We start from the raw sequence: 26,093 nt of genomic DNA, 5'->3' as shown, positions 1-26,093 counted from the left end.
TTGCTCTGACAATTATCACATCTGTATCAGTCCATTACAGAGCCTGTGGGAGTCTTCTTGTAAACCCTTTTCAGGTCCTTTTTTTTTTAATTAGTTCATAAAATGAGATTTCAGCAGGGATTTAAACAACCATTTTCTTCGACTTTCGTGTTTTTATTATTTTTTATCATTTTATCTATTATAATTACTTTCATAATTGTGCCCCCCTGGATTAGCCATTGTTGCTGACTGCACTGGGATCTACAAAAAGGGCAAAAGTGCAAAGTCAAAGTCACCGTGACCTGCAGTCAGAATCAACAACAAATGTGATGAGTCCTGGACTTGGAAAATGCCAGAATGTGCCTTTAATATAGACAGTGGATTAAATGATTAGTTTACATTAAATACATAAATGAATCATATTAGTCACATACAAGCAAAAAAAGAAAAATCACTGGATCCAGCTTCTTAGATGTGAGGATCTGCTGCCTCTCTCTGGTTTATCCATTGTAAATTGCATATCTTCGGGTTTGAGACGATGGCAAATGTTTGGTCCCTAAAGCCCACGGTGACATTTTCAAATTGCATGTGTTGTTGGACCAACAGTTCAAAATCCAAATATATTCAGTTCATCGTCACATAAGACAGAGAAAGGCACCAAAGCCTTTTCAGACAGCAAAACCGAGCAAATCTAGGTTGAACAATGAATTTTCTGACAAATCAACTAGCCTGTTTATTGACTGATTTTCACCTCTCGACCGAACATTTGTCAATTTTACTCATTAGGTCAAGCTCAGAAAATTGCCCCACTCAACAATAATGCAGCCACCCACAAAAAGGAAAAAAGCAATAAAATGATGTTGATACCTGATAAGACATTATTCAGTCTAGTATTATAAAATTAATCTATATATCTGTAAACTGTGTCTCCAGCCTCTAGCTGCACTGCTATTTTCATTGGTTTCATTGTGTTGATGGACTGCTCCTCAACACACATTCACTGACAGGCTACTCAGGCTGCCTCTGCTGCAGTGTGTGTGTGTGTGTGTGTGTGTGTGTGTAGCTCCCTCATATCAGCACAACCGCATGCGAACGTGCAGGTTTATGACAGAACCGAATTAGACCTGACACCCTGACCCTGTCCTTCATTTCTCTGCTCCATATCCTTTAATCCTCCCTGGAGGTGCATCCTGCTGGACGCCGCTCCGGGTCGCCCTGCAGGGGAGCACTGCCACAGCCCGGGGGACAAATTTGACTCCCATTTACCCCACCGTGGGGACTAATCCCGCTAAAAATATACACAGCCACTCTGCTGCAACAGTGCTTTCACCTGTCAAATAGGGTTGGAGAGAGGGCACAGCAATCGCAACAGGATTTGGCTGGGGTGATAATGCTGTGCTATTGTGCAGGAAATGATTCTATTGTTTTGCGGCGTGGGGATTAAGGTACCCAGAGAGCTCCGCTGTAATGGATTTATTAGAGAGCAGAGCATGTGCCAAATCTCAAAGAAAACGCATATCTACAGTAAATCTCAGCCCCTCCTTTGCACACACACACACACACACACACACACACACACACACACAGTATATATCGTTTATACAGCAGGAATCGTGACATGTTCTCCATGTACATGGGTCTTTACTGTGCTTATGTCAATATGCACTGCACATCTATTTCCACACCTTGTAGGTTTCTCCCTTATTGTTCCACCCTGTAAACTAATGTCCTGTCATGATGGCTCCTGCCCTCTCAGACTGCACTGCCTTCTACTGAGCACACCACTGACTGCAGAGTGCTTTCCACACAGCCCCAAATCTGTCTCCACTCGTGGCATAACCTCGATTTGTTTGGCTGCACTCACCCAGTGTCACGGTGGGAATGACCCAAGTCCCGTTTCCTTTCATCAACATCTGTCTTATTACTTTTACTTTTCACTTCAACCTGGACAGACGAGGGACAGCCGGACCAGGAGGCAGCGTGGTGATCCCACTCCACAGGTTGCTACAAACACAATAAAACCCACCATGACGGGGAGCGTGTCCGCTGTGTCTGGGTGCCACATGTGGCAGGTGGAGGCACAAGTCGAGCCCTGTAGGCAGAAGTGTCCACCACCACCACCACCACCACCACCACCATGCCATGATGGAGCAGCCAGGGAGCGGAAACAAAGCAGAGCCGCGTGAGGAGGGGGCAGAGGACTCCCCCCACCGCTGCAGGCAGCCCCGTATGCAAAGCAACATCGGGGCACGGGCGCGCTGGTACAGCGTGTCAACACCCTAAATCATCTTCCTGTCGTCATTTAGCGAGTCGGACCCGTTAGATCCCCCCCCACACACACAACGATACAGAGCGTGAGTGCGCGCGTCCGAACTAAACAGCGGCCGCAAACACGTAACCTGCCGCGTGGAGCCGTCCACAGCCACCATTAGCTCCAGTCACACAGAAAAGCACTGACATTAGGAGGAAAAGTGTCGGCTCACCTGCGGGAGTTGCTCCAAAGATCCGCACCACCGGCACTTTCTTCACGTCGCTCTCCCTGAACTCGGAGAAGCAGACGTCCAGGTCTTTGATGGGACTTGCTAAGTAGAAGTCTGCGGTGACGATGCGCACGGAAAACATGACGGACTGCCGCGTCCGTCAGAGAGGGACCGACCGACAGAAAAGCCAAAAAAACTACTGTTAAGAGTACATAAGATGTGGGGACCTCGGTGGCTAGTAGATACCAACCGAGGGGGGAGCTGTCACGGCGGTAAAACAACGACAAAGCGGGGGGAAGCCCGGTTGTGTCCCATGTAAAAACGCGAACAAAGATTCCCGTCGCTGAAGCGCGCACCGAGGTGCCGCCGCTGAGGTTCAGCTGCGGCCGCGGAGAGCTACACTCGACGGCGGCGGGTAATTACCGGACGCTCCGCGGCTGTCGGGTCCATGCTGTACGTGTGATTGTGGCTGTCCCGTGATTTTAGCTTTCTCTCAATGGTGTTTTTGTTTTCAGCCAGGAAGAGGTTCCCCAGGCTTCCGGTATGTGGCGTTATCTTTCCAAATGACGCCTCAGAACTAGTCCCAGCCAGTCCCGTTTTATCAGACGGCCCCTCGCTCGCGCTCCTTCTTCCATAACAGGCTAGCCCGCGTCAGCTAACCTGTGTGGGGTGTAAGCTAGTCCCACTTCACAAGAACAGCACTTCCGACTTCGTTTTTCAGAATAAAAGCGGCGTTGAAGCGTAACCAGCGAGCCAGGAGTGAAAATAAGCGATTTATTTTGGAAGACTCACATCTGGCACATGTGTTTACGGTCAGCTCTGATGTCGGGAGGAACACCGACTGTTGCTGGTCGTACCGTCTAGCCGGCTAACCGAGGCAGTCCGCAGAATGCACGGTGTTTGGTCGGCAGGAGACGGTTCATAGTCGTGTGTCCTCATCAGCTAAGAGTGAAGGGCGGTGAAACCGAAGGATTGCGTTGCTTTGTTTGTCCTCAAGCCCGCTTGTGTGTGCAAATCTGGATGGGCATGAATTTACCGTTAACATCCGGAATCATCCTGTCTGGTATTTTCAAAATGACAGCACCAAAGTGTGCACAGTGAGAAGAGAGAAAAGAGTGTGATCAGGCCGAGAGAACACGTTCAGGTCTTTACCATCAGCTCAGCAGTGTTGATGGGACACAGTGTCTCACGGCATTACACACAGTAACCACACCGATGAACACTGAGCCCTTTATTCATGTACTGATCAAGACATAAATCAAGCAGATTCCAGCAGGGAATGCCACAAACCAACTATGATGTATCCCATCGTGTACATACCAGTAGACTGTAGTGGACAATTGTGATGGCAGCACAGTTCTGAGGAAGTGCTGTTGCAGAACCTGCTGTCCTAGATTCGATCCATTTCAGTCTTTTATAAGATGACTTAGACTTAGACTTAGACTTTTCTTTATTGATCCCCCGTAGGTTACAGCAGCAGCAATAGAAAAAAACAAAGAGTAAAGAAAACAGCAGTAGAAAATATGCAATGACAAATAAATAATAGGCCTATATGATATATATATAATATGTTGTAATGATAAGATGGAGCGTCAAGAAGACTGTAAGCTGGGTGAGAGGAGAGTGCATGATGGATTGTGTACATTGATTGAAAATCAGTGGTCAAAATGTCCGTTAATACTAATACTGATACTGTGACATTGTTTTAAACAGATGTTGTCTTCATGAAAAATGATCAGAATGGATTCAGGAATGTGTTAAAGCTAGCATGCCTAAAAATATATAAATATTGGGGTATTGTGTGTCTCAGAAAGGGACAAAGGATAAATCCTAACATGTTCGTGCCGCTTGTATTGATTGAGGTTATTGATCTGTTACTTATAATATACACCAATTTAAATGTGCACAGGAAGCTTGGATTCAGACTTAACTCACCATTCATGTGATATAATACCAGTATTATACTTAAATTGCTCTACAAATCTGACAGAAAAATACTTAAAAATCATAAATAATGAAAGAAAAAAGGGATGAAAAAAGCATGCTATATCTTTTTTTTCTTTTGCATTAGTCTTAGTGGTTACTGACAATGAAATGAACCTGAAGCAACGCTGCAGCAAGCATTGTCCACATTTTGACATGCAGCCCTTTGGTGCGCCTTTATTTTGTAACTTAATATGCCTCAGCAGGGAAACAGGAACAAGCATTGTGGAACTCCATCCATAACTTGACGATATTTCACCTCATTTGCCACTGCAGCATCGAAACAAGATTAGAGCCAGATCAAAGAGCTGGAGAGCATCATTTTCCCAGTTGTTAAGGAGCACGCTTCTTATTGGCTGATGTGTTTTTCTGTTATTGAGGAGAGAAAAAAGGGCTGTCTGAGAATCCATCCAACTAAAAGGATATCACACAAGGAAACTTCAAATCCATAAAGAAATGATACAGGGATATTTTGGAATCCTAGTCCTCTGCTCCTCATTCACGTGAAAAGATTTTTCAGAAGTACAATGCATCAAATGGAAATATCTTTCAATCAAACATTTCATATCAAACGTTTCCCCAAAACATTATGGCTCTCAGGAAAAAGGAAACATTTTATTGTTACTGTAGTCATTCCACCTTAAAAGCAGCCGTGACAAGTCACACATTAAAATGAAGGCTTGATCAGCGATGCCTTTATCTTTTTCAATCCTTCAGAAGCTCTAAAGTACATCACATCTGAAGCTCCTCCAATAGGTGCTTCACTGGCAGTGTGTGTGATGCCTCCTACACATCTCTGGCCTGTTCAGTATTCCACTCAGACTCCTGTTACAGCCTATGCATGGCAGGCAGGCAGGCAGGCAGGCAGCAGTGGCAGATCTGCTGAGCTCACTGCTTTCCCCTCTCCACTGAAAGAGCCATAACCGTCTCCAAACAGCTGGTCCGGTCCGGTTCATGCCGGGGACATCTCACTCAATGAGCCCCCAATGATGAAAAATGTTCCATTAACATTTTCATCTAGATGAGGAGGGAACCTGTGTCTGCCGGAGTGTGTGCTGACCTTGAGTCAGAGCCTGGCCCTCGTAATGAACCAATCAGCAGGCGTCTGCTTCCCTTTGCCAGCAGCATGCCTGAGGCCTGTTAGCATATTTGAGGGCCACATTTAACATCAAGCCAATCCACAAGTATTATGTGTACCATTTTTAATGCTGTGCTCGGTGGGGGCTTTTATCTAAAGTGCTTTACAGATGGACTGAGCACATCCATTTTCAGTATGGATGGCCTCAAACTGTGATAGTGAAGGTGCCATTTTCCACTCACTTCCATCATCTATTCTTAAGAGTGCGTTCCTCAGTGTCGATGTGCAGCATGAATTCTACACTGGAAAGTGTCCTTGGCTCTCTCGTCAGGCGCTGTATTAATCCAAGCATTTATTATCAGTGTTATTATTATTGAGAATGATGGAGGCGAATTAAAGAAGAGAAGGTGTGTGGCTTAAAGGAAGAGATCCCCTAAAACTAAAGATGTAGATGTCATCAGTGAGAACCGGCAGCACACAGAGGTAGAACCTGAATGAGTCAGATCCCAAACTAATAATGCCAACAGCCCAGACAAAAATGTCTACAAATAACATAGTTTGACAAAAATTCCTAACTCAGGGTCCACTGACAAGCTTCTTCCTGAGCTTTCACATTCTATCCCTTGCTGTATCCTCACCTGATGGAGTTGGCTCCAGGGAGGAATGGCTCTGGCGTCATCATGCCATTGAAATGTGGAGCTTCAGTCGTGGCCGTACAAAGATGGTCTCTGCAGTCATCTTCGATCTTCCTCCAATCACCTGCTGACTCCTGGTCGATGACCTTTGACCTCCTGTGATCTGTGTGAGTGTGGCGTTCACAGACAGCTGCTGCTGTCTGTTTGTGGCGTTCACCGGGCTCTGTGTGCTTTTCACGAACTGATGAAGACCATTAGATGGGGTTAAAAGCCCTGGAGAAAGCAAGTGAGTAGTCCTTGAGTTAAGGTTTTTTTTTCTATCACGCTACAATTTCCAAGCTCAAGTATGAACTTCCATGTTCGGTGTAAACGTTTCTTTTGTAGACGCCACCCACACCACCTGAGCATTCCCAATTATGTGAGAGATCAGTTCTGGACTTAAGGAACCACAATACAAAACGTTTCTTTGCAAAACACTTGATTTGGGGGAAAGTGAGTGGATTTTTAATGCTTTTTGGAGCCACAATAGACAGTCATGTTACTTTCTGAGAGAAAGTTGAGATGGAACTACTGTTGTTTTGATCTCCAAAGGCCACCTCAGCAGGCCTGACACCTGTTGTCACGTATATACTGTAGCTGTAGAAAATAAAATCATGAAATGAGCTGTGGCCAACAGAGTATTTAACAGGCAGCTCGGTGGATAGAGCATCCACGTGGCCTTTTTGGAGAAATATCTGTGTCTAGTTGCTTTGGGCTGACCAGATAAGGCAGAGTGGAGTGGCATGGAAGTCCCAGAACAATAACAAACAGTGGATTTATTGGTACTGGCAGCACTCGTGTTTACAGACACCCTTGTGCAGAAGCTGATAAAAGCCTGGACATGACCAGACTTCCCCTCTCACACACACACCGATGTGAGCAAATCATTTTTTTTGTCAGTTTTGGTAAACAGTTGAAGTAGCTTGTGCACAAATGATGAAGTTCAGGCTGTTAGAGGTGTCCCACTCCCCAATGACTTATCAGGGAGTTGGTGTTCAACATATGGACGGACTTCCTGTGCCTGTCTGCAGACTGCTTTTGTAACAGTCACAATGAAAATTGTCAGTCAGGTATGCACAGTTAGTTCAAACAATGGCTCTTATTTCAAAGTAGTATCAACATAAATCAGTACCATAACTCATGTTGACTGGAAATTGGAACTATTGGAACTATTGCCATGAGGTGTATCTACGGCGCGGAGTGATGTCATTATTTAGGACATGCTGCCACCTTCTGGTGAAGCACTGGCTTCACCAAGAACTAGGCAGCAGTGTACTGAGGAGCTTGCAGAATGCCACTGGAATAATATAGAGACGTTTACAGTGGTTATTATGATCTTTACATAATGGTTTAGATAAAAATGAGTTAAATTGAAGATTATTACATTTGGCAGTTTATTACCTCATTTAGTCTGTTCTGATGATTTGATTTTGAATAACATTTTGAAGTGGGATTACAAAATTAATCTTAAAATAAATATCCATCAGGGTCACACATAGAGGTAACACACAACATACAGACACACATCCTTCACACTCACACCGACGGGCAATTTCACCTCCACACAGACATTTTTTTAAAAATAAAGCCAACAATAAGTATTGATTTTAAACTTCTTTTTTACTAATGTGTCTGTCTGATTTCACCATACATTTATGTTCCGCTTTAACAATTAGTGAACTTTGTAAAGCACTATGAGACACTCTGTTGTGATATTGGGCTATACAAATAAAATTGAATTGAATTGAATTGAATTACAGTTTCCATTTCATGGTTGTCAACATTGAAAGGTGTCCCTCTATAAAGCTGAATCCCTGTTTTCATGTTAAGTATGAGTTAAGTGTGTGATGTTGAAGTCGTTGGTTTAATGGTCCACAAGCTGCTGCTGTATCAACTTTGTAGAGTGACTTTATGTTAATATTGTGTTTCCAACTTGCTCCACTGCCCCCAAGGAGCCACAAATATTATTAAATGATTGGCTCGACCGTATACATGACTCCTGCCAATGTACAGCAAGCCCATCAGCACGACATGAGCAAATCAAAGTTTCTAATAGTTTGAAAAAATATATCAATGTCATAATTAGTTCTAACAAAACAGTGAAAAAAGTCTGTAAATGTTGTAACACTGTTCATGAAGCTCAGATCTACAGAACAAACAGAAACAAGTGATGGACATGTGGGACAAAGTCATACCTACAGCAAGCAAAAACACCTTTCCTTTAAATTGCTTGTGACTGTCCTTTTCAGTTTTTCTCAGATGGGGCGCACAGTGAGGGTGAGGCTCGCCCCCCGCTGCGGGATGACGTAGCGCTCCTCCCTGAGCAGGCGCAGCAGCAGGTCCTGGGTGTCCAGGGGCCAGCGGAAGACCCTGGTGCTCTGCAGCCAGCTGGGGACATGTCTCTGTGACACGGACACAGAGGCAGCACAGTGTCGGTGGGGAGAGTTACTGGAAGTTACTTATGGCGCTTTTCCACTAGTACCTACTCGGCTCGACTCGCCTCGGTCTTTCTGGTTTTCCACCAGGTGATAGTACCTGGCTGGTACCAGGTACTATTTTAGTACCTTCTCGGCCGGGGTTCCAAGCGAGCTGAGTCGAGCTGAAAATGTGACGTCAACATACTGCAGGCCACTGATTGGCCAGGGAGTGACGCCACTGGATGAGTCACGAGAGCGACTCGTTCACAAAAATCAAGGCCGCCATTTTTAAAACCCTGGAAACAGAGACCGGGCGTTTTTATCATTTAGCCAAAAGTGAAACGTGGAAAATGGCAGCACGTAAACCAACAGCGTGGTCCAACGAGTTCTTAGTTGTGCTGTGTGTTCTGTATTGTGTCGCATACAAATGACGTCAGAGGAGTTTCGGCCCACCTTGCTATGACGACCCCACCCACGTTGAGGTGGTACTCAGAAAACCAACCAAACCGCGTCGAGTCGAGTAGGTACTAGTGGAAAAGCGCCGTTAGAGTCACTCTGGATATGAGCACTTCAGCTGCAATAAGGGTGTCATCAGAGAGACTGCGTGTGTGTGTGTGTGTGTGTGTGTGTGAGTGTGTGAGGAGCTAAGGAAATAAGGTAATCCCACAAGAACAGATCTGCCCAGGAGACTGAACAGCACTGGAAGAGCATATGGGAGAAGGAGACATCACATGACACTGATGCTCAGCGGCTGGTGGATCTAAGAGGAGACCACAGCGATCTCCCAGAGCAAGAGCCAGTGACCATCACAATCACAGACGTCCAGCACATGATCCACACCCACTGGAAACTTACCCCACTCCATGACCACCCGGCAGCACAGATGAACTAACTGCTGATGGATGGGACTCACTCAGAGTGGTTACCCCAAAGGCAGACGGTCCTGATCATGAAGGACCCCCGGTCCCAGCCTGCCTCTTTTACAACATGGAAGCTCCTGTCAGGCATCATAGCAGCTAAGATGAGTCGGCACATGGCCCTATACATGATCAAGGCCCAGAAAGGAAGCCAAGCACCAGCTACAGGTGGATAGAGCAATCACCCAGGACTGCAAGACCAGGAAGACCAACCTGTGCCCTGCCTGGATTGACCAGAAGAAAGCCTACGACTACGAGTGCCACACACATGGATACTGGAATGTTTGGAAAATGTACAACATCAGTAGGATCTAAGAGGCAGGTCCTGAAAAGTCGGCTGAATGGGAAGAACAAGGTCTGAGCCTTGCCAGTCATCAGATACCCCGCTGGTATAATAAGCTGTTCTGGAAATGAACAAGACCCAGAAATACATCAGGAAGATGGCCCCAAAGACCAAGGGCCAACCAAGTGGCTGGCATAGTGTACAGGAGGAGCTGCACACTGAACATCTGAGTGTGTGCTGGAAGCCCCCTAGTCAGAATGGAAGACACCTCCCAAAGTGGTTTAGAATGACCGAGCTAAGATCCTGTGGGACCTTAAAATAATTCTCCCCTGACACACCCTTCAGGAGGAATAAGCAAAGAATAAATCAGTCCAAGACAAATGATCCTTTCCGGTTTCAGAACAGCAGCAGAGACACAGCGAGAGCAGGAGTTCTTTTGCTGTGCTCAGGAGCTGATAGAAGTGAGACAACGCTGAGAACAGACAGAATTCAGAGCTGATGCTTGAATTTGACCAGTAAGACAATACGATTTCTGCTGTTCTAAATGGTAGATGAACTACCTCTCTAGTGTTTTTGACCACCCAAAGTGCTTTAACATTTTATAAGCCAATCAGGTTTTCTTTTGGATCTTAGTATTACCTCAAGAGCTGATTATTTCAGATGTGGAGATATCACATTAATGTTAAATTCAGGCAGCAGCAGGATATAATGGATGGATGTTAAATTCAGGTATGTCAAGATAAAATAAGAGGTCCTCTGGGATAACACAATATCAGGAAAGGTAGACGTTCTGTAAGAGAATCCACAATGACAGCTGCTTATTGTGCAGAGTGCCAGGCTCCTGCCTTAATTCAGGCTATGTGAAAGAGGGCATGGTCTGGATTCTGTAGAACAGTTTTAAAACAAAACCTCGGACTAGGTCTACAACATGCCAACAGAAATATGTGAAATTCATGAATAAACATGAACATAAACAACATGACACGGGCCCATTGTAGCCTCTGTGTTCTTGGTTACTGTACCAGTTAGTGGTGGGTGGGGGTTTGCACTGAAATGCTCATCTTAAATGTTCAGTACCTTACCTTGGTTGCATTAGGAAACAGCACAGGTACCAGTCTGAAGTTCAGGCAGCCTTGTTGGATGAACTCATTTTGGATCTGCACCAATAGAAAGAGAGATAATCAGTGCACCAATTCACCGCTTCCTTTGTTTTTGTCTTATGTGTCTATTTTTACTGGGAGTTCAACTGGAGCCATCGACACTGTTGTGTGGATTGTGTAGCCTGTGAATTTCCCCCTGGGGGCCAATATCGTAACTTATCTGTTAATCATATTTTGTATCATTAATCTGAATCCGAAAAGAACTTTGCACTAAACTAACTAAAGCCATCATGTAGTGGAGTAAAAAGTGCTGTAGTGGATTCAGCCTGCCAGGAGAGGGCGACATGTCACACAGACACTTCCTGCCTCAGCTGTTGACGGCTGTCCCGATGAATGAGTTCCCACCTGGTTGTGGATGTACTTGGTGTGCAGGCCGTGCTCGTCCTCCCCATCTCCCTCCACGTCCTCCTTGTACTTGGGGCTGATGACCACAATGATGAGCACCGATTTCTGTCAAATGGCATCTCACTGTCAGCTTTGATGCATTCTCTGCTCGGACTCAACAGTCCTCACACTCAACAGTCATATGACTTACATCATTCAAAAATCTGTCCATCCATTTGGTGATGCACATGTTCCGGACTGCATTGTCAAAGATGTCGATCTGTCAAGAGGCAGGCAGAGTGTGAGTGTTTGTATGGAAAGGCGCCGAGAATCAAAGGTGACGAAGACGTGACAGAACTCACTGCTGGTCTGAAGCCTTGATCGGTCAGAAATTTGGTGAAATGAAGTATTTCTTTTGCACTGTCACTGGAATATGTGATGAAAACATTTCCTGTCAAGGAAAAATCATTCAGACTGGTTCTACTGGATTCTTCAACACTAGAAAAAAACCTCATTACAGTCACATGTGCATGCTGGGACACTGTAGCTGTGACTTACTACACTCCTCAGGGAGGCTGATGGTCCTCCTGATCTCCCTTATAGCTGGTCCTGGAGCAGCTTTGAAGGAGTGATCCACGCTGACCTCGTGCATGATATCTCTAGGAGGGGCCGCACACTGAGGCACAGAGCCTGGAGCATCTTTAAGTTGCAACCTATTAAAGGGGAGGTTCCTGTCGGGGGAAATAATCTGGTGTTATGTATGACATCTGTGAAGTATCACAGGAATCAGTGTTAAAACATCAGATGTTAAAGACAGTCAAGGAATCGATCTCATACCACGACAGCCGTTGGTGTTGCGGCTCCTGGTGCGAGTCCGCTGGGTAATCATGATTAAAATGACGATAATTATCGTTGTGTTGGGGCAGATTTGCTGGAGGACAGCATGGACACTGTCTGAGACGAGTCCCCTGCATTGAACTGGGGCCTGCAGAGAGATGTGGAGAAGACATACAGTTCTTGGGTTGGACTTTTTCCAGGTCAGCAGTAATGAGGTCAACCAGTCTCAACATAAACACACAATGAGCAGCAGCCAAATGACATTTAACAGAGCTGGGGAGGCAACTTTTAAAATGAAATCCTTTTCAACAGAAAGGAAAAACTTGGTATGGATTAGAAAATAAAATATGAAGTCTGTGGGTGGCAAAATGTGTTGGGATATTTTAGAGCAGTGGTGGTCTAACCATCCCTAAACAAGCAAATAAATAAATATGTGCCAAATTGGTTTGCTCACAAGTTTGACTGTTTTGCTGGGACAGTAAAAAGGTGGAAAAATATTTCTGCCAAGTGACAATCAGGAGGTGATGGTCAAAGCTAAAATATTATAATACACAAGATAATCTAGAAGCAGGGTAGTAGGGTAGTTTATCTGTATACATATCAGCCCTCTACCAACAAATCTGCATCTATTGTCTTTATTGTTGTCGTATATTAATCTCTGAGGTATAGCAGGCTTTTACATGCTGGGGAACAGTTAGCTCACACTGCATTAATAAGTCCTAAAATGTGTGTGGGTCTCAGTGGGGGGTGTTAGTTTCTCATGACGCTAATTATTAGTGTAATGTTGCATCAAGTCGAACATGTTTTTGTAATGTGGGTGAACTGACCCTTTAAACATCGTTATCATCATCCACTGATAAATAAATGAATCTTGTGTTTAAGAGTTAGAATGAAAATCAATGATGATTCCTTCTTTTCTTTTACGGTGCTTTTTTTTTTTCTCAGAAGGGAACACAAACGTGTGATATCATCCAAGAGGATACATACATTTGTGTGTGTGTGTGTTATTATGTTGTGTTTGTCCCTGTGTATGATGCCGTGTGTTGTTTCAGTGACACTGACCGGGCACACGAGCTGCAGGGTGTTGTGATGGGACACAGTTATCATAAGACACCAGAGGAAAAGGGGGCTCCAAGCTCTCTGCCTCCTCCTGGGGAGAGTGTGAGGGGCCTCTACTGTGGTTTACCATGAGGTCCCGTCCATACCGCAGCGCCTGGTCTCTGGGATCATGAAGCCAGACACCTGCAGGGTGGGGGGAGTTTGTCTGTCTGTCTGTCTGTGCAGGGGGAATGAAGCGAGGTTGGAGGGCGGCGTAATAGGCTTCACTGGGGTCATGCTGGTACTGGCTCTGAGGGGGTCTCCACTGGCTGACGTCATGAACTGCCCCCCCGGCTTGCTCACGGCCACATGCCTCCGGCCTTTCACTGGCCTCTGTGTGTCCATGGCAATGCTGGCAAGAGGGGGGCCACACCAAGTCCAGATGGGAGGATGTCATGCCCTCGTCCATCTCCACAGGAACGCTCTGATGAGGGCAAAGTTCTGACAAGAGGCAGCAGAAAAACAGGTTTGCACTTCACTCAGGAAGACTTCTCGATAGGCTTGGCAGATTCATGACTGCTGCGAGTCTGACGGGGTTTGTTTCTTTACCTTTAACAGAGTCCATTTTGTCACAGTGGTGTGTGTGTGTTGCCTCTGGTGAAGTGGAAATGAAAACAGCGTCAAAGGAATTAAATAGAGCACGGCACCTTAAAGAGACACATACAGTGTCTTACCACAGCCGTGGTGTCACCTGACAGGTCCAACAAAGCCACTACCAACAAGTGAAACTATCACTACTCATTAAAACAATCTTACAAAGAACATAGCAGATAGAAAAGTATCAGAATGAACTGCTCTCAGGAGCATTTAGTAGTATTCACATTTCTCCTTTATGTCTCTTCTACTCCTCACTGAATACATGTGGAACATTAGCTGTACCTTTTACCTTGTAACATATCGTGTAACACGGCCGCTGTGAGCTGGTCCAAAGGTCAAATCACTGATCTAAAGGCATGCCAGGTCTGCCTTCTGAAATGACGAATAAAAACGTATCCTGAACAGTTCTAGTGTGTCCTCCCTATAAAGTTGCGTACAAGATAATAAAGCAGGAGCTCACTGAACCTCCATGCCTACCTTTCTTAGAGCTGCTGATCCCTCAGGCACACAGCTCAAACCTGTTCTAAGGCAAACAGGAAACATTCCCACCATGCAAAGAAGGGAGTGGCTCATGACCCATTTATGCAAATAATGTGTGGCGTTAACTGCCGGGTCCTGTGGCCAGTCAGGTATGAGTGTTTCATTTGAAAGACGGCGGGTCACATTCATCCAACACTTGGGAAAGAGGACACGTGAATCAAGCAATACATTCAGGAAAGTCACAAAGCAGACAGTTGGCTTTACACATACTGAACATCACCAGCAGCGTTGCTCCTATGCATTCACATTTTATTTAGCACACATCACTACTCCTGAATGTCATGCAGCAGTTTTGGATGAGCAGTTAAACGTTTTTAAGGCTGACATGCAGGTCCAGTTGTTCTTCTTTTACAACTTCATGTGACCTGGATGATTCATCACATACCGGAAAATAGCTTTGTATGTCCTTAAGCTTTCACTTGATTATATCCATTGTTACAATAGTCCATCCACATTTATTATTTTTTTGAAAATATTTCAATTTTGTCGCATGGCCTTCAAATAACCAAGTCCCATGGCAATCCATCCGATAGGTGGTGATTTATTTCACTCAAAACCACGTGTCAACCTCATGAAGGTGCGAGAGGGAAAGTCAGGGGATCATAAAGGTTCAAAAGTGAAAACACTGTGTCACACTGTTCAACACTAGCTGGAAAGCCAGCTGGAACACCAAAGTCAGCAGGATTCATGCTCTGGGGACCATGAATTTCATGGAAACACATCAAGAAGACATATTTCCTTCTGGACCAAAGTGTTGGCCAACCTTGCCAACCCCAGAGCCACACAGCTAGGTGGCTAAAAAAACTAAATCTAAAATGAAAGGATAAGTTCACAAAATAATCTTAAAGGCCAACTTTGATATTTTTATACCTGTGCCCTATTTACATGTAAAACATGTAAATAGGGCACAGGTATAAGTTTTGGAACTGGTATAGTAGATCACCTCAGCTAGCCGACTGTTATCCAACACTTTGTTATTTGAAGTGTTGGACAACATTATGAAAAGCATCCCAACGAGATAAGCTGAATCCTTTTTCTTTAACCCAAAGCAGCTGTTATATCACTCCATTTAAAGCCGCCAGACTCCTTTGACAAAAACAGTAATTCCGTTTTGAAGAACATGGTCTTCTGGTCTACTGCTGATTTGGTCAATTACACAAACAAACTAACTGATTGAGGTAGCACTAGACCATCAACTGCCATGTTACTGCTTATGACAACAGAGTCTGGTGGCTTTCAAAACAGTGATGTAATGTCTGTTTCTGGTGACAATAGAGCCCAGGATTAACTGAAGTTATGCTTAAACTCAAGGTCTGCTTCCTGCGTCTTCCATTACTTCCATCATGGAGACGGCTTTGTTGTCACCACATGACCAAAGTACCACAGATGAAATGTGGTTGTGAGCCTTTGGTTAAGATTATTTTATCAAACTACAATTTCCAAGATCAAGAATGAATATACTTAAAGGATAATTATTTGGAAAGTCTGATCCTTGTCCATTCTTCTAGATCCTCTCTACTCCTTCTGTTTGAGATTGGTTAGCACCACAGTCACAGGGTCGTTGAAGGGCGAGGCCTTGTGATCTACAACAGAAAAGACTTTCATGGTGGTGTGGGTAAGGACAGAACCCAGCTCACGAGCCTTCGCCCTACAAATCACCACCTGGACCAGTTCCTGTCGGAAGCGCCGGCTGACCATGCAGTAGAGCAGGAAGTTGGTGGTGGAGTTGAGGTTCTGCAGCATGTTGGCCAGGTCTCCAGCCACATTGATGGGGATGCTGTAGTCATTCCTATTGAAGTTCTCGCTGTTGTACTTGGTTCTCAGGATGCAGTATGTGACAAAGCGGGGCAGACTGAGCACGACAAAGGTCACAGAGACGGTACCCAGCAGCAGGATGGTCCTCCTCAGCATTCCCTTAGTGCTCCTCCCATGCATGACGCGACGCTCCTCCTTGGTGAAAAGGTTGCTGGCACGGCACAGGTGGTACCCGATGAGGTAGTTGAAGATGATCACCAACACAATGGGGCATCCCCCTGAGAGGAAGGTGGTTATCCACACTATAATAGTAGAGTAGGTCTCATTGCGGTAATGACACCTGGGCAGCGTCACATTCTCCCCATCCACAGTAAAGGTGACGGGTGAAACGATGTTGATCCAGCCAAGTGGCACAGAGGCAAGATGCGACACCAGGACGATAGCCACGCAGGTCAGTTTAGTGACCCACGTCTGGGAGAAGTGCTGCCTGGCTGTTGTGCTGCGGAGAACGAGGTAGCGCTCAATGGTGAACACCACCACAATCCAGGAGGAGCTGTAGAGCGATCCATACTGCAGGAATCCCAGGATGCCACACATGGGATGGGAGTGCCAGAAGGGTTGGAGTAGCCAGAAGGTAAGGGTCAGGTCAATAAGGATCACCCACACCAGGTAGAAGGTGTCCATGATGGCCAGACAGCCCAGGTAAATGATGGCTGTATCGGACATCCCACATTTACGGAAGCAGATCATATAGAATGTGAAGAGGTTGGCTGGAAGACAAGGACACAAAAGCTCAGCTGGATACATGACATTTGCCTTTTTGGTCACACATTGAATTATTACTAATAACTTTATGAATACATCGATTGATTTGTTTTGGCCACTAGGGGCTGGCAGAAAAAGAAGCTGGATGCAGAACATGGAACGTAATATCTTATGAAGTTGTTATGGTAGATTAGTTCATTATCAAACAATTTATTGTACTGTATATTTACTGTAAATATTCAGCAGACACATTAGCATTCATTTGCAGTTTTTGGCCACCTGACAAATGTCCAATCTCCTGTTAGCTCTGGTTTGGTCTTCACCAGCTCCTGAGAAAAATATTCAGCCCACTTGCTTTGTAACTAGCTAACTTTGTCAATAGCTGCTTGCCACTACTGAGAACAAGGTTTATGAGAGCATGGGCCAAAACCAAAAATAATAAGCTAGAAGATGCTAAAATGGAATGTAAAGCAGTAACAAGCCATAAAAAGCATAAAACAAATAAATGATTTAAATGTGAAGTAGTAACCTAGAAACGTATTGCTGGTACCAGCTGTGCTGATCATGGACATCCATACGCCAAACAACAAGATGAGATGCGCACCTGGAATACCCATGATGCAAAGGAGTGGGTAGTATATCTTCTGAACAGTGACGAAGGCAGTGGCGCCGGCTCCCTCCATGGTTCACTCACCGCAAGCCAATAGCTCACATGCTAATACCTGCAATAAAGCCATTAGAGAGGGAGGAGAGCAGGAGTGAAGAGACAGCGGGCAAATAATGGTGAGGGACTCTTTGCAGATGAGAGCTTGACTTATTTATATAGAGCCAATTCACAACAGTGTTATCTCCAGACTCTTTCCATAAAGAGCAGGTCTAGACCAAACTCTTTAATTAGAGAGAGAGCCAACGATTCAGGAATTCAACATTAAGGATTCAAGAATCCCCACATGAGCAGCATCAGATATTATATTAGGACACAGTGGAGGAAGAACTCCTGTAAAATGTGAAGTCAGGGAGAGAAAGAAACATCTAAAACCAGTACACATTAGAAACATGAACTAATAAAGCTCTGGATATGGAACAGAGAGGCCATTTCTCTCATGTCTTTGGCCTGTTTGGTTGTGTCACCACTATGCTTTCTATGAGTTTCATCATGGTCTGAGAAAATTCTCCTCCTCCTTCAGCTAAATAAACTATTTCTAACAATCTTGGATCAGTTACAAAATGCATTGTTACACAACAAAAACAGGCTGTTTTGAGACTTTTTAGAGGTGCGTGGTCTGGCAGCACAGTGGTGACACAAGCACACGGTGATCTTATAAACCCTGATGCATTGCTGTGGATTAAACTACAAAAGCATATAAAAAGTAGCCAGCGCAACCTTAAACATCTAAAGCAGCTAAATGAAAAAAAAAACATCCACATCAATGCAGAAGTAAGATGAACCCAGAAACATCAGGTATAACAGGAAACACAGAGACTGGAAACATTTCACTGCAATGGGAGTACTTTTCATTCTCATACATGATGTACAGTTTCACAGGTTGGTATAAGTAACTTTAAAGAATCTCAATACTTCCTCCACCACTGTGCTGCACAAGCAAAAGGAATTTGGTTGACCTCCAAAATTGAACAGAGCCATTCGGCTGATGACTTACAGTAAACGCTGGATGAAAGCTGATCTGTCTGCTGATGCTGGTGTAGGTCCACCTGTGAGTCAATGAAGGGGGAGGGAGGTTTCTCTATAGTCGTCTTTTTTACAATGGGTCATAAAGATCCACTGTCGTCTGGATCACCCACAGATCCCTACTGCTCTAATCTAATGGTTGTTTCATTAAGACTTGATGTAACTCAACATAAACGACCTTTTCATAAATGAAGGAAAGGAACCTCTTGTCCTTTCAGAGTGCTTCATCAATGATCTGGACTGATTCAGGTTAACGTCCTTCATCTGGGTATCAGTCGTCAGTACTAAAGTGGCTATAATCAGACCTACCTGTCTGTAGGTCCGCTGCGCTGAGCTCTGGACAGCTATGGAGGCGTCGTACACAAGTGGCTTCTTCCACAAAGGTGCATATGCCAGCTGGTTACGTCTCTGCAAGGATGAGAGTGTGGACGATGTGGGGAGGGATGGGTGAGACTGCTCCAGCTGCTGTTCCTTCTTATAACGCCTGGGAGGGAGGGAGTCACATCACCTGACATATAGCTTATGTAGAGGCTCAGCTGCTCCTATATTAGACACCAATAACCGATAGCACAGAATGAAACCAAATGATGGATGAACACAAGCTAAAGTTTTGGACAAGAACTCTAATCAGCTTATTGATGTGAGAGTTTTTGAAATCATTGAAAAAACTAAGCTTTAACATGAGCTAAACTGCTACGTGACAAATCCACAAGTTTTAGTCCATTTTTGAATTGCTGATTCTTCTGGGAATTTACACTATTAAAGTAAAATATAAACTAAAGTGGGTCAGGTATTGTCAAGGTAGCTAGTTTTGTGCCCCTAAGTCACTGGCAATGTTTAAATAGCTTTGATCAGAAGAGGACCCATCACTTACCAGTTAGGACAGATTGTAACTCATAGTCTTATCACACATCAACCACAGATTCATCTTTATGTCTGCAACTGTCACCATTTCGACTCCAAAGTTGTCAAAAACCTGAAATAATTTTCTAGTAGCTCGTGTGCTATACAGAGCAGCAACAGCATTTCATGAGATCGCTTGGAAAGAAGATATGAGGAGGGAATCAAAAGCACAACAAAAATCAGGGAGCGGTTGTGTTGCAGAGGTGCAGGGGAAACTTTGACCTGGGTAAACCTTGTTTAATGGCCAGTTAGCACATACTTTGCACCTCCCAACAGCATTGATCCAGAAATCAAACAGGAGAGGACAAACAGGCACCTGATACTGGACAAATACCAGACTGGAAAATTCTCCTCATGGGGAGTGAGTGGGATGCGTCACTGCAACAGCTGCAACACTACATGCTCCCAGCATTATTTTAATTTGTCAGACAAAGGTGTAATAACATTGCCCCGCTCCTCCAAAGGGAGGCACCCAGGGGGCATCCTGACCAGATGCCCAAACCACCTCAACCGGCTCCTTTCGATTTGAACAAGCAGCGGCTTTATCATCTATATACCGGTACAGTGACCACATTACTGCTGACGTCTGTCTGTCTTGTGCTCCATTTCAACACTCACTTGTGATCAAGGCCCTGAGATACTTAAACTCCGCCACCTGGAGCAGCAACTCCCTCCCAACCTGGAGAGGACAATCCAGCGTTTTTTGGCAGAGAACCACGGCCTCAGACTTAGAGGTGGTGATTCTCACTCCAACCACTTCACACTCAGCTCAAAACAATCGCGCTGACTCGAGGTGACAGCTCCAATAAGCCAAGCCCTGCTTTCCCTTTCCAATAGTTTGCCAAAACTTCCTCGAGGCCACCTGAAAGTCCATCTCCACAGACTCCCCGAACTCCTCCCACACCCAGGTTTTTGCTTCCTGCGACTGCTTTTTCTCCTGCTGCTCTCTACTTGGCCATGTTCTGCTTCTCTGCAGGTGCCTCAGCTCACCTGCAGCAGGCACTTCACACCGCCACAGTATTTAACTCGGAGCACTGCAGGGCACGCTGATGACCGGCCAGGTGAATTGGCACAGAGGAATGTGTGACACTTTCTAAGGCACAGTCACATAAATTACGGCTGAATTCCATTTAGCTGCTTCAGTTTCAGGGTCCTACTATTGTGCGTGCTGGCTCGCTGTAATGCCTCGGAGCCTCTGCTAACATTACAGGTAACACCAGTGCTTTTCCTGCTATGACAAGTCAAAGTGTCTGGTGTAGAAAAGCCAGGGACAGAGGGGGGGTTTGGTGGATGATCGTTTCATATTTAATAATAACCATTTAATGATTCTCTTCAATAAAGAGACACTGACTAAGAGGAGAGGAGAGGATAAATAAATTGATATTGCAGTTAAACTGATGTTAAGTGTTTTTGATTTAGTTTTTAATGTTTAGCTTTTTTCCCTTTCAGATAAAAAAGCAGATGTAGTTAATCCATAGTTAGTTATTAACAATATCAATACGTCCTCATACCGTAATAATACTCCCAAAATTACATACTTGAGCAAAGGCCTTTTTCATGGAGGACATTTTGACTTGAAAAGCACAAACGACTGAGGGCTGGATTCCATTTAGGTACTTTAGTTTCTGGGTACCTGCATTGTGCACGCTACTTTATTGTCACTTGCTGGGACGGAGCCATCGTTAATGTTAGTAGTAACACGTGTGCTTTTCCTGCCATGACATGTCAACATGTCTGCTGTTTCCAGCTCCCAGACAATTTAGGCTACGTCATGTATGTTAACTTGGATATTGTGGAACAGTTTGATTCGCTTCAGGCACCAAAACTACTTAGTTGGGTTTAAGAATACCACAGTGTACAAATACTATGGTACAAGTTTAAATCCTGCATTTAAACATAAAAGTACTCATTATGCAGAATGGCATTTCAGAGAAGTAGATATTGGATTATAATTAGTGTGTTCATCATTAATGTTGCAGCTGGTAAACATGGAGCTCATTTGATCTAGTTTCTATACTGCTGGGTAGTTTCATCTCTAACAATATAACAGCATTCATCAGCAAAGTAACTAGTAAGTACATTCTAAGTATAAAGTAGCATAAAATAGAAACACTCAAGTACCTAAAATTGTCCTTCAGTACACAGTGTTACATTCCACCAGTGCTCTACTGTTATCTTGTCTGTACTTGATGAGCTGGGGGCCGTGGAGGTTGACAGATGTGGGTGTTCTCACTAGATGAACTCCCACCCAAGTGCCTGTCCAGTCGCCTTATGGTGGTTTTGGTGCTTGTATTAGAGACTAAAAGTCTGGACACATCTCCTGTGCGTCTCTCGGCTTTATGAACATGCAAGAGCTGATAATAATCTCCTTCTCACCTCCCCTCAGATCACATGCTAGATTGTACTACACACACACCCACCCAAAGCGTGTCACAGTTTAAGCAGACACACACATGGGCTTGTAGAAAGAAAGCGTCTTGGAAAAGAGTGTAAAATGTTTATTGTTCTTTTCTGATCGCCAAATCACCAAAATAACAAAACAAGTCATGTTAAAAAATGAAAAATGAAAAGATATAAAGGAGGGAAGTTAGAGACACTTAAAACCATTTAGCTGTACAACTGAAAAATGAGAGGTTTCCTTTGGCCACAAAACCATCTGCATTAAGACCAGATGAGGGCCAAATTAAATTCATTTCCAATTCAATGGGTTTCATCATGAATTCAAACCTTAAAACCTTCAGTGTCTGTTCTGAACGGCACCATGGATCGGCCCAAAACCTTCCCTGAACATACAGTACAACTGACTCTGAAAGGATCACTTAAAAAGGTTAAATAGAAACATACTCTGTAAAAACCAAATACTGAATACTGAATATAACCTTGTCAGTAAAACATAAAAGAAGACATAACTAAGGAGGTGAGGTGGTCCAGATTCAAGTGGAGGACGTGCAGGAGATGAGGAGAGCGCCGCCGTCCACGCCGACTTCCCCTCAAAACAATCGTGCTGACGAGGCGACAGCTCAGATAAGACATACTTACTCTCTTCTTAAATTAACTGCACCTTTCTTTCCTCCAGCTAAACAAAAACAACGCTCGCGGAAGTAAGACAGAAATATCTCCAACCAAATGTTCTCCAAATTATAAGCGAGGAGGGATATGTTGAAAATCCTCACGCGCTCAGCTGGAATTTACAAAAATGTGACATTTGTAAAAGAACCTTGTTCCATACGGCGGGAGCCTAACAAGAAGCGCTCTGAGGAAGCTTTGGGGGGTGCAAGAAAAGAAAAATAGGCTGCGTCATGCTCGCCTGAAGAACCCTCTGCAACACTGCTAAACGGAGAAGTCAACAGTAAAGCATCAGCCTGGGGGTGGATTTCTTTACACATTATAGAAAATGAGAAAAAAATATATTGGGGATTCAATCTCTATAAAAGAATCGAGGAGCTACAGTATAATACACGTACAGATTAACTGTGCCGGCTCAGGTGCTCGTCTGAAATGGTTCTCTTCCTTGCCTTTATCATTTTCATCATCACTATTATTATTTTGTGCAGGAGAAAATAAAATCTGAAACGGAAGCAAACAAATAAACTAAAACAAGCCTTTCTTATTTACATTGAATACAGGTGTTTCATTGCATCATCACAACCCCAGGTAATGCTGTCCATGCTCGACCCCCCCCCCCCTCCTCCTCTTCCCTAATTATCACATTTGCAGAGTTCAGACACTAGGGAGCGTGTCAGAGGCTGAGGATTGTGTTTTAGAGGGTTGGTGGTGGGACTGAAATGCTCGGGTTGAGCTGAGGAAGCTGTACAGATCCCTAAAATAAAGGCCCGGCTGGGAAGGTTCCAGAGTTTTGTAACAGCACTGATTGGGCCAGTCCTGCCCCAGCCGCCGGCCCCCAGGCAGGGCGGCGGGGGGCTTAGAGGTTGTCCCCGGGCTGGTACTGAGGCTCGGTGGCTGTGAAGTAGTCCTCCAAGAAGGCTTGCAGGTACTCGAAGGTGGGCCGCTCCTCGGCGTCCTTCTTCCAGCACTGCAGCATGAGCTCGTGCAGCGAGATGGGGCAGTCCTGGGGGCACTGCATCCTGTAGCCTCGCTCCACCTGCTCCAACACCTCGCGGTTGTTCATGCCTGAAAACCAAACACAAGCACGAGGTTGACAAGTGCACCAAGAGCTCTTAAACTAATCAACAGGACAGCTCTGTGGAGAGAAGCTGCTCTGATTTAGCCTCGTCGCCTTCAGCAAATCTAAAGTCCTTCTGGAACCAGTGTCCTCTTTACATCTGGAATCTGCAGAGGCCTTTTAACTGAGACGTTTCAGAAGCCTTTCAGTGTCTCTTTGCTCTAAAACAAAAGCCCTGACCAGACAAAGGTACTAATTTCACATTTCCTCCATTTCATGTACATAAGCAAGCTCCTGTTGGAGCAGTTTTAATGGAGCTTTTGGAAGAAAAATGATCATCATTATCTTTTGTTAGGCCATTTTTGCCTTTATTTGAAAGAGACAGGGTCAGACAGGAAACCGGGGAGAGAGAGAGGGGGGGGGTACGACGTCCAACAAGGGCTGCCAGCTGGAATCGAACTGGCAACCGTTGTGGTTGATCACGTGGTCATGTTTTATCAGTTAGGTGACGGTAACTAAGCGACAGTAATTAAGGGTTATCTCACATTCTGGCAGGGAGAGGAAAGTTATCCACGCAGCACAGAACCTTTTACTCCCATAAACAGCAGCGGGGGCCACCTTGTGTCATAAAGAAAGCTGTGTGTGCTGTTCACACAGGAGAGGTTTCTCCTTATCAGGCCACTCTATCTCCACTAAGTGGCTCTCGGCAAGGCAACGCCACGGCGAGCCTCTGATGCCTGCTTAACCCTTTCCCCTCCTCACCTGGGTAGGGCACCCGACCCTTGGTGACCAGCTCTGTCAGCAAGATGCCAAAAGACCACACGTCCGACTTGATGGTGAACTTCCCGTACAGCGCGGCCTCTGGAGCGGTCCACTTGATGGGGAACTTTGCACCTGTGGGAGAGCAGAGACGGCATGAGCCTTAATGAAGTGAGCGTCTCTGCAGGTGAATTCACTTAAGTTGTTACCTTCTGTCATATTTCTGGTGGAGAGCTATTGGGCTCTGGCTCTAGGGGAGCTTTTTTATTGTAAAGGCATAAAGACAAGTGGGTGGTTGTAGTCTACACACTAATACAGCCCACAAACACAGGGAAGAGCTTTTAATCATTAATAGTGAGCAGTTATAGTAGTAAATAGTTAGAGCTGTGTGTTCCAGCACCTTTGCGGACTGTAAGGATCTGTTCTCACTGTGAAAACGGCCAGCTGCAGCTAAACAAGGTGACTCTCCATTCTTAATGTTATACGTTGGCACAGAGAAGACCAACCATGTGTGATGTCACTTGTGATTGGCTGAACTCATTGCAGGCGGAGACACGTATGTGTATGTAAAGGAAGGAGAAAATGATTCTGGAGGTTAATCACAAATACAAACCATAAAGGTGGGGCGTGTTAGACTGAAACGCAAACTCACAAGATCTGTCAGCCATCAGAAAAGTCTTATTTCTCAAAGCATCAAAAACATGTGTAGAGCAAAATGATTCCATGTCAAAGGAAGAAAAAATTGAGAAAAAAAATGAGAGCATTTTCTGAACATCATCAGGAACAGCTGTTATGAGCTAAAACTAACCAACGGGGAGATGATGGACACTTACAGTATGCTGACAAATACTTTTGTTACTGTCACGAAACATTTGAAAACTGTCATTCCTGGCTGAAATCAAACACTGCTGTTCATGGCCAGGCCATCAGGGCCTCCCATGAGGACTGCCTCTATGCAAAATGTTCCTGCTAGCAGCAGTTAACTCTTAGAAACTCTGTGTGTCCCTGTGGAGCAGGGAGTGTCTGCTCTCTGTTTCAGTGTAGACGTCTAACAGCAAATATTTGGAGCTGACTCTGATCACACATAACTATTTGCTAGTCATTTTGATGTGTTTTTTTTGCGGCCCACTTAGAGAATTCCCTCCATGACCTAATCCAGTCAAGTATGCGAATGTGTGTGAGTGGGAGCATTAGACATGTTCATCTAATATGTCGTGTATGGGAGAGGAGTGGGAGGCCCCACCTTGCCGAGCAGTGTATTCGTTGTCCTCGATGAGCCTGGCCAGGCCGAAGTCAGCGATCTTGCACACCAGGTTGTCTCCCACCAGGATGTTGGCAGAGCGCAGGTCTCTGTGGATGTAGTTCATCCTCTCGATGTAGGCCATGCCTGCCGCCACCTGGAGCACAGCACAGTGAGCATGGCTGCCTTAACACCCGAGGATAAAATCACCTCGGCTTTGTTTCTGATGAATGCTGCAACTATGATTTGTGTTGGGCTTTTTTTTTCTTAAATAAGCGCCTGGTGATGTTAAGTACTACTTTTTAAGAGTGAAAGCTTGTAGGAAGAATCTATTTCTGAAGAATCTATTTTAGACTCCTCCAAGTTTTGTAAAGGTCTGTGTCCCCTTGGGTTTTAGGGATGTTGGTGGTAGTAAAGCTCATAATTTGACAGTTTTCCAATAAACATGCAGGTCTAACAAATAGCCTTGTGCTGTTTAACCTGCAGAAAAC

General features: G+C 44.8%; 4 protein-coding genes across 4 annotated transcripts in view; all 4 read right to left on the bottom strand.

Moving 5' to 3' along the window:
• Positions 1–3,030, bottom strand: part of rev3l (REV3 like, DNA directed polymerase zeta catalytic subunit) — a 73,563-nt gene extending 70,533 nt beyond the window's left edge. Inside the window, exon 1 of the mRNA XM_070849122.1 lies at positions 2,463–3,030. Within this exon, the coding sequence (XP_070705223.1) occupies positions 2,463–2,601 (139 nt within the window). The 5' untranslated portion in view covers positions 2,602–3,030. The remainder of the gene's footprint in view (positions 1–2,462) is intronic.
• Positions 3,031–7,962: 4,932 nt separating this feature from the next.
• traf3ip2a (TRAF3 interacting protein 2a) lies at positions 7,963–13,715 on the bottom strand. The gene is made up of 8 exons (XM_070849595.1): positions 13,195–13,715; positions 12,133–12,280; positions 11,854–12,026; positions 11,658–11,746; positions 11,507–11,575; positions 11,317–11,421; positions 10,894–10,968; positions 7,963–8,596 (listed from the first exon to the last, which is right to left on the bottom strand). Exons 1-8 carry the CDS (start codon positions 13,637–13,639, stop codon positions 8,450–8,452), a joined length of 1,251 nt encoding a protein of 416 aa, XP_070705696.1. The 5' UTR covers positions 13,640–13,715; the 3' UTR covers positions 7,963–8,449.
• Positions 13,716–15,882: 2,167 nt separating this feature from the next.
• LOC139217447 (probable G-protein coupled receptor 139) lies at positions 15,883–17,570 on the bottom strand. The gene is made up of 2 exons (XM_070848744.1): positions 17,492–17,570; positions 15,883–16,892 (listed from the first exon to the last, which is right to left on the bottom strand). The coding sequence occupies exons 1-2, from the start codon at positions 17,568–17,570 to the stop codon at positions 15,883–15,885; spliced, it is 1,089 nt and encodes a 362-aa protein (XP_070704845.1).
• A 4,393-nt stretch (positions 17,571–21,963) lies between these two features.
• fynb (FYN proto-oncogene, Src family tyrosine kinase b) overlaps positions 21,964–26,093 on the bottom strand; it is a 64,101-nt gene continuing 59,971 nt past the window's right edge. The window contains exons 11-13 of the mRNA XM_070848768.1: positions 25,606–25,759; positions 24,366–24,497; positions 21,964–23,611 (exon numbers count right to left, since the gene is read on the bottom strand). Of these exons, the coding sequence (XP_070704869.1) occupies positions 23,403–23,611; positions 24,366–24,497; positions 25,606–25,759 (495 nt within the window). The 3' untranslated portion in view covers positions 21,964–23,402. The remainder of the gene's footprint in view (positions 23,612–24,365; positions 24,498–25,605; positions 25,760–26,093) is intronic.

The sequence above is a fragment of the Pempheris klunzingeri genome, chromosome 18 (assembly GCF_042242105.1).
Source record: "Pempheris klunzingeri isolate RE-2024b chromosome 18, fPemKlu1.hap1, whole genome shotgun sequence".
Taxonomy (NCBI): domain Eukaryota; kingdom Metazoa; phylum Chordata; class Actinopteri; order Acropomatiformes; family Pempheridae; genus Pempheris; species Pempheris klunzingeri.
This window is presented reverse-complemented; position numbering and strand designations above follow the sequence as displayed.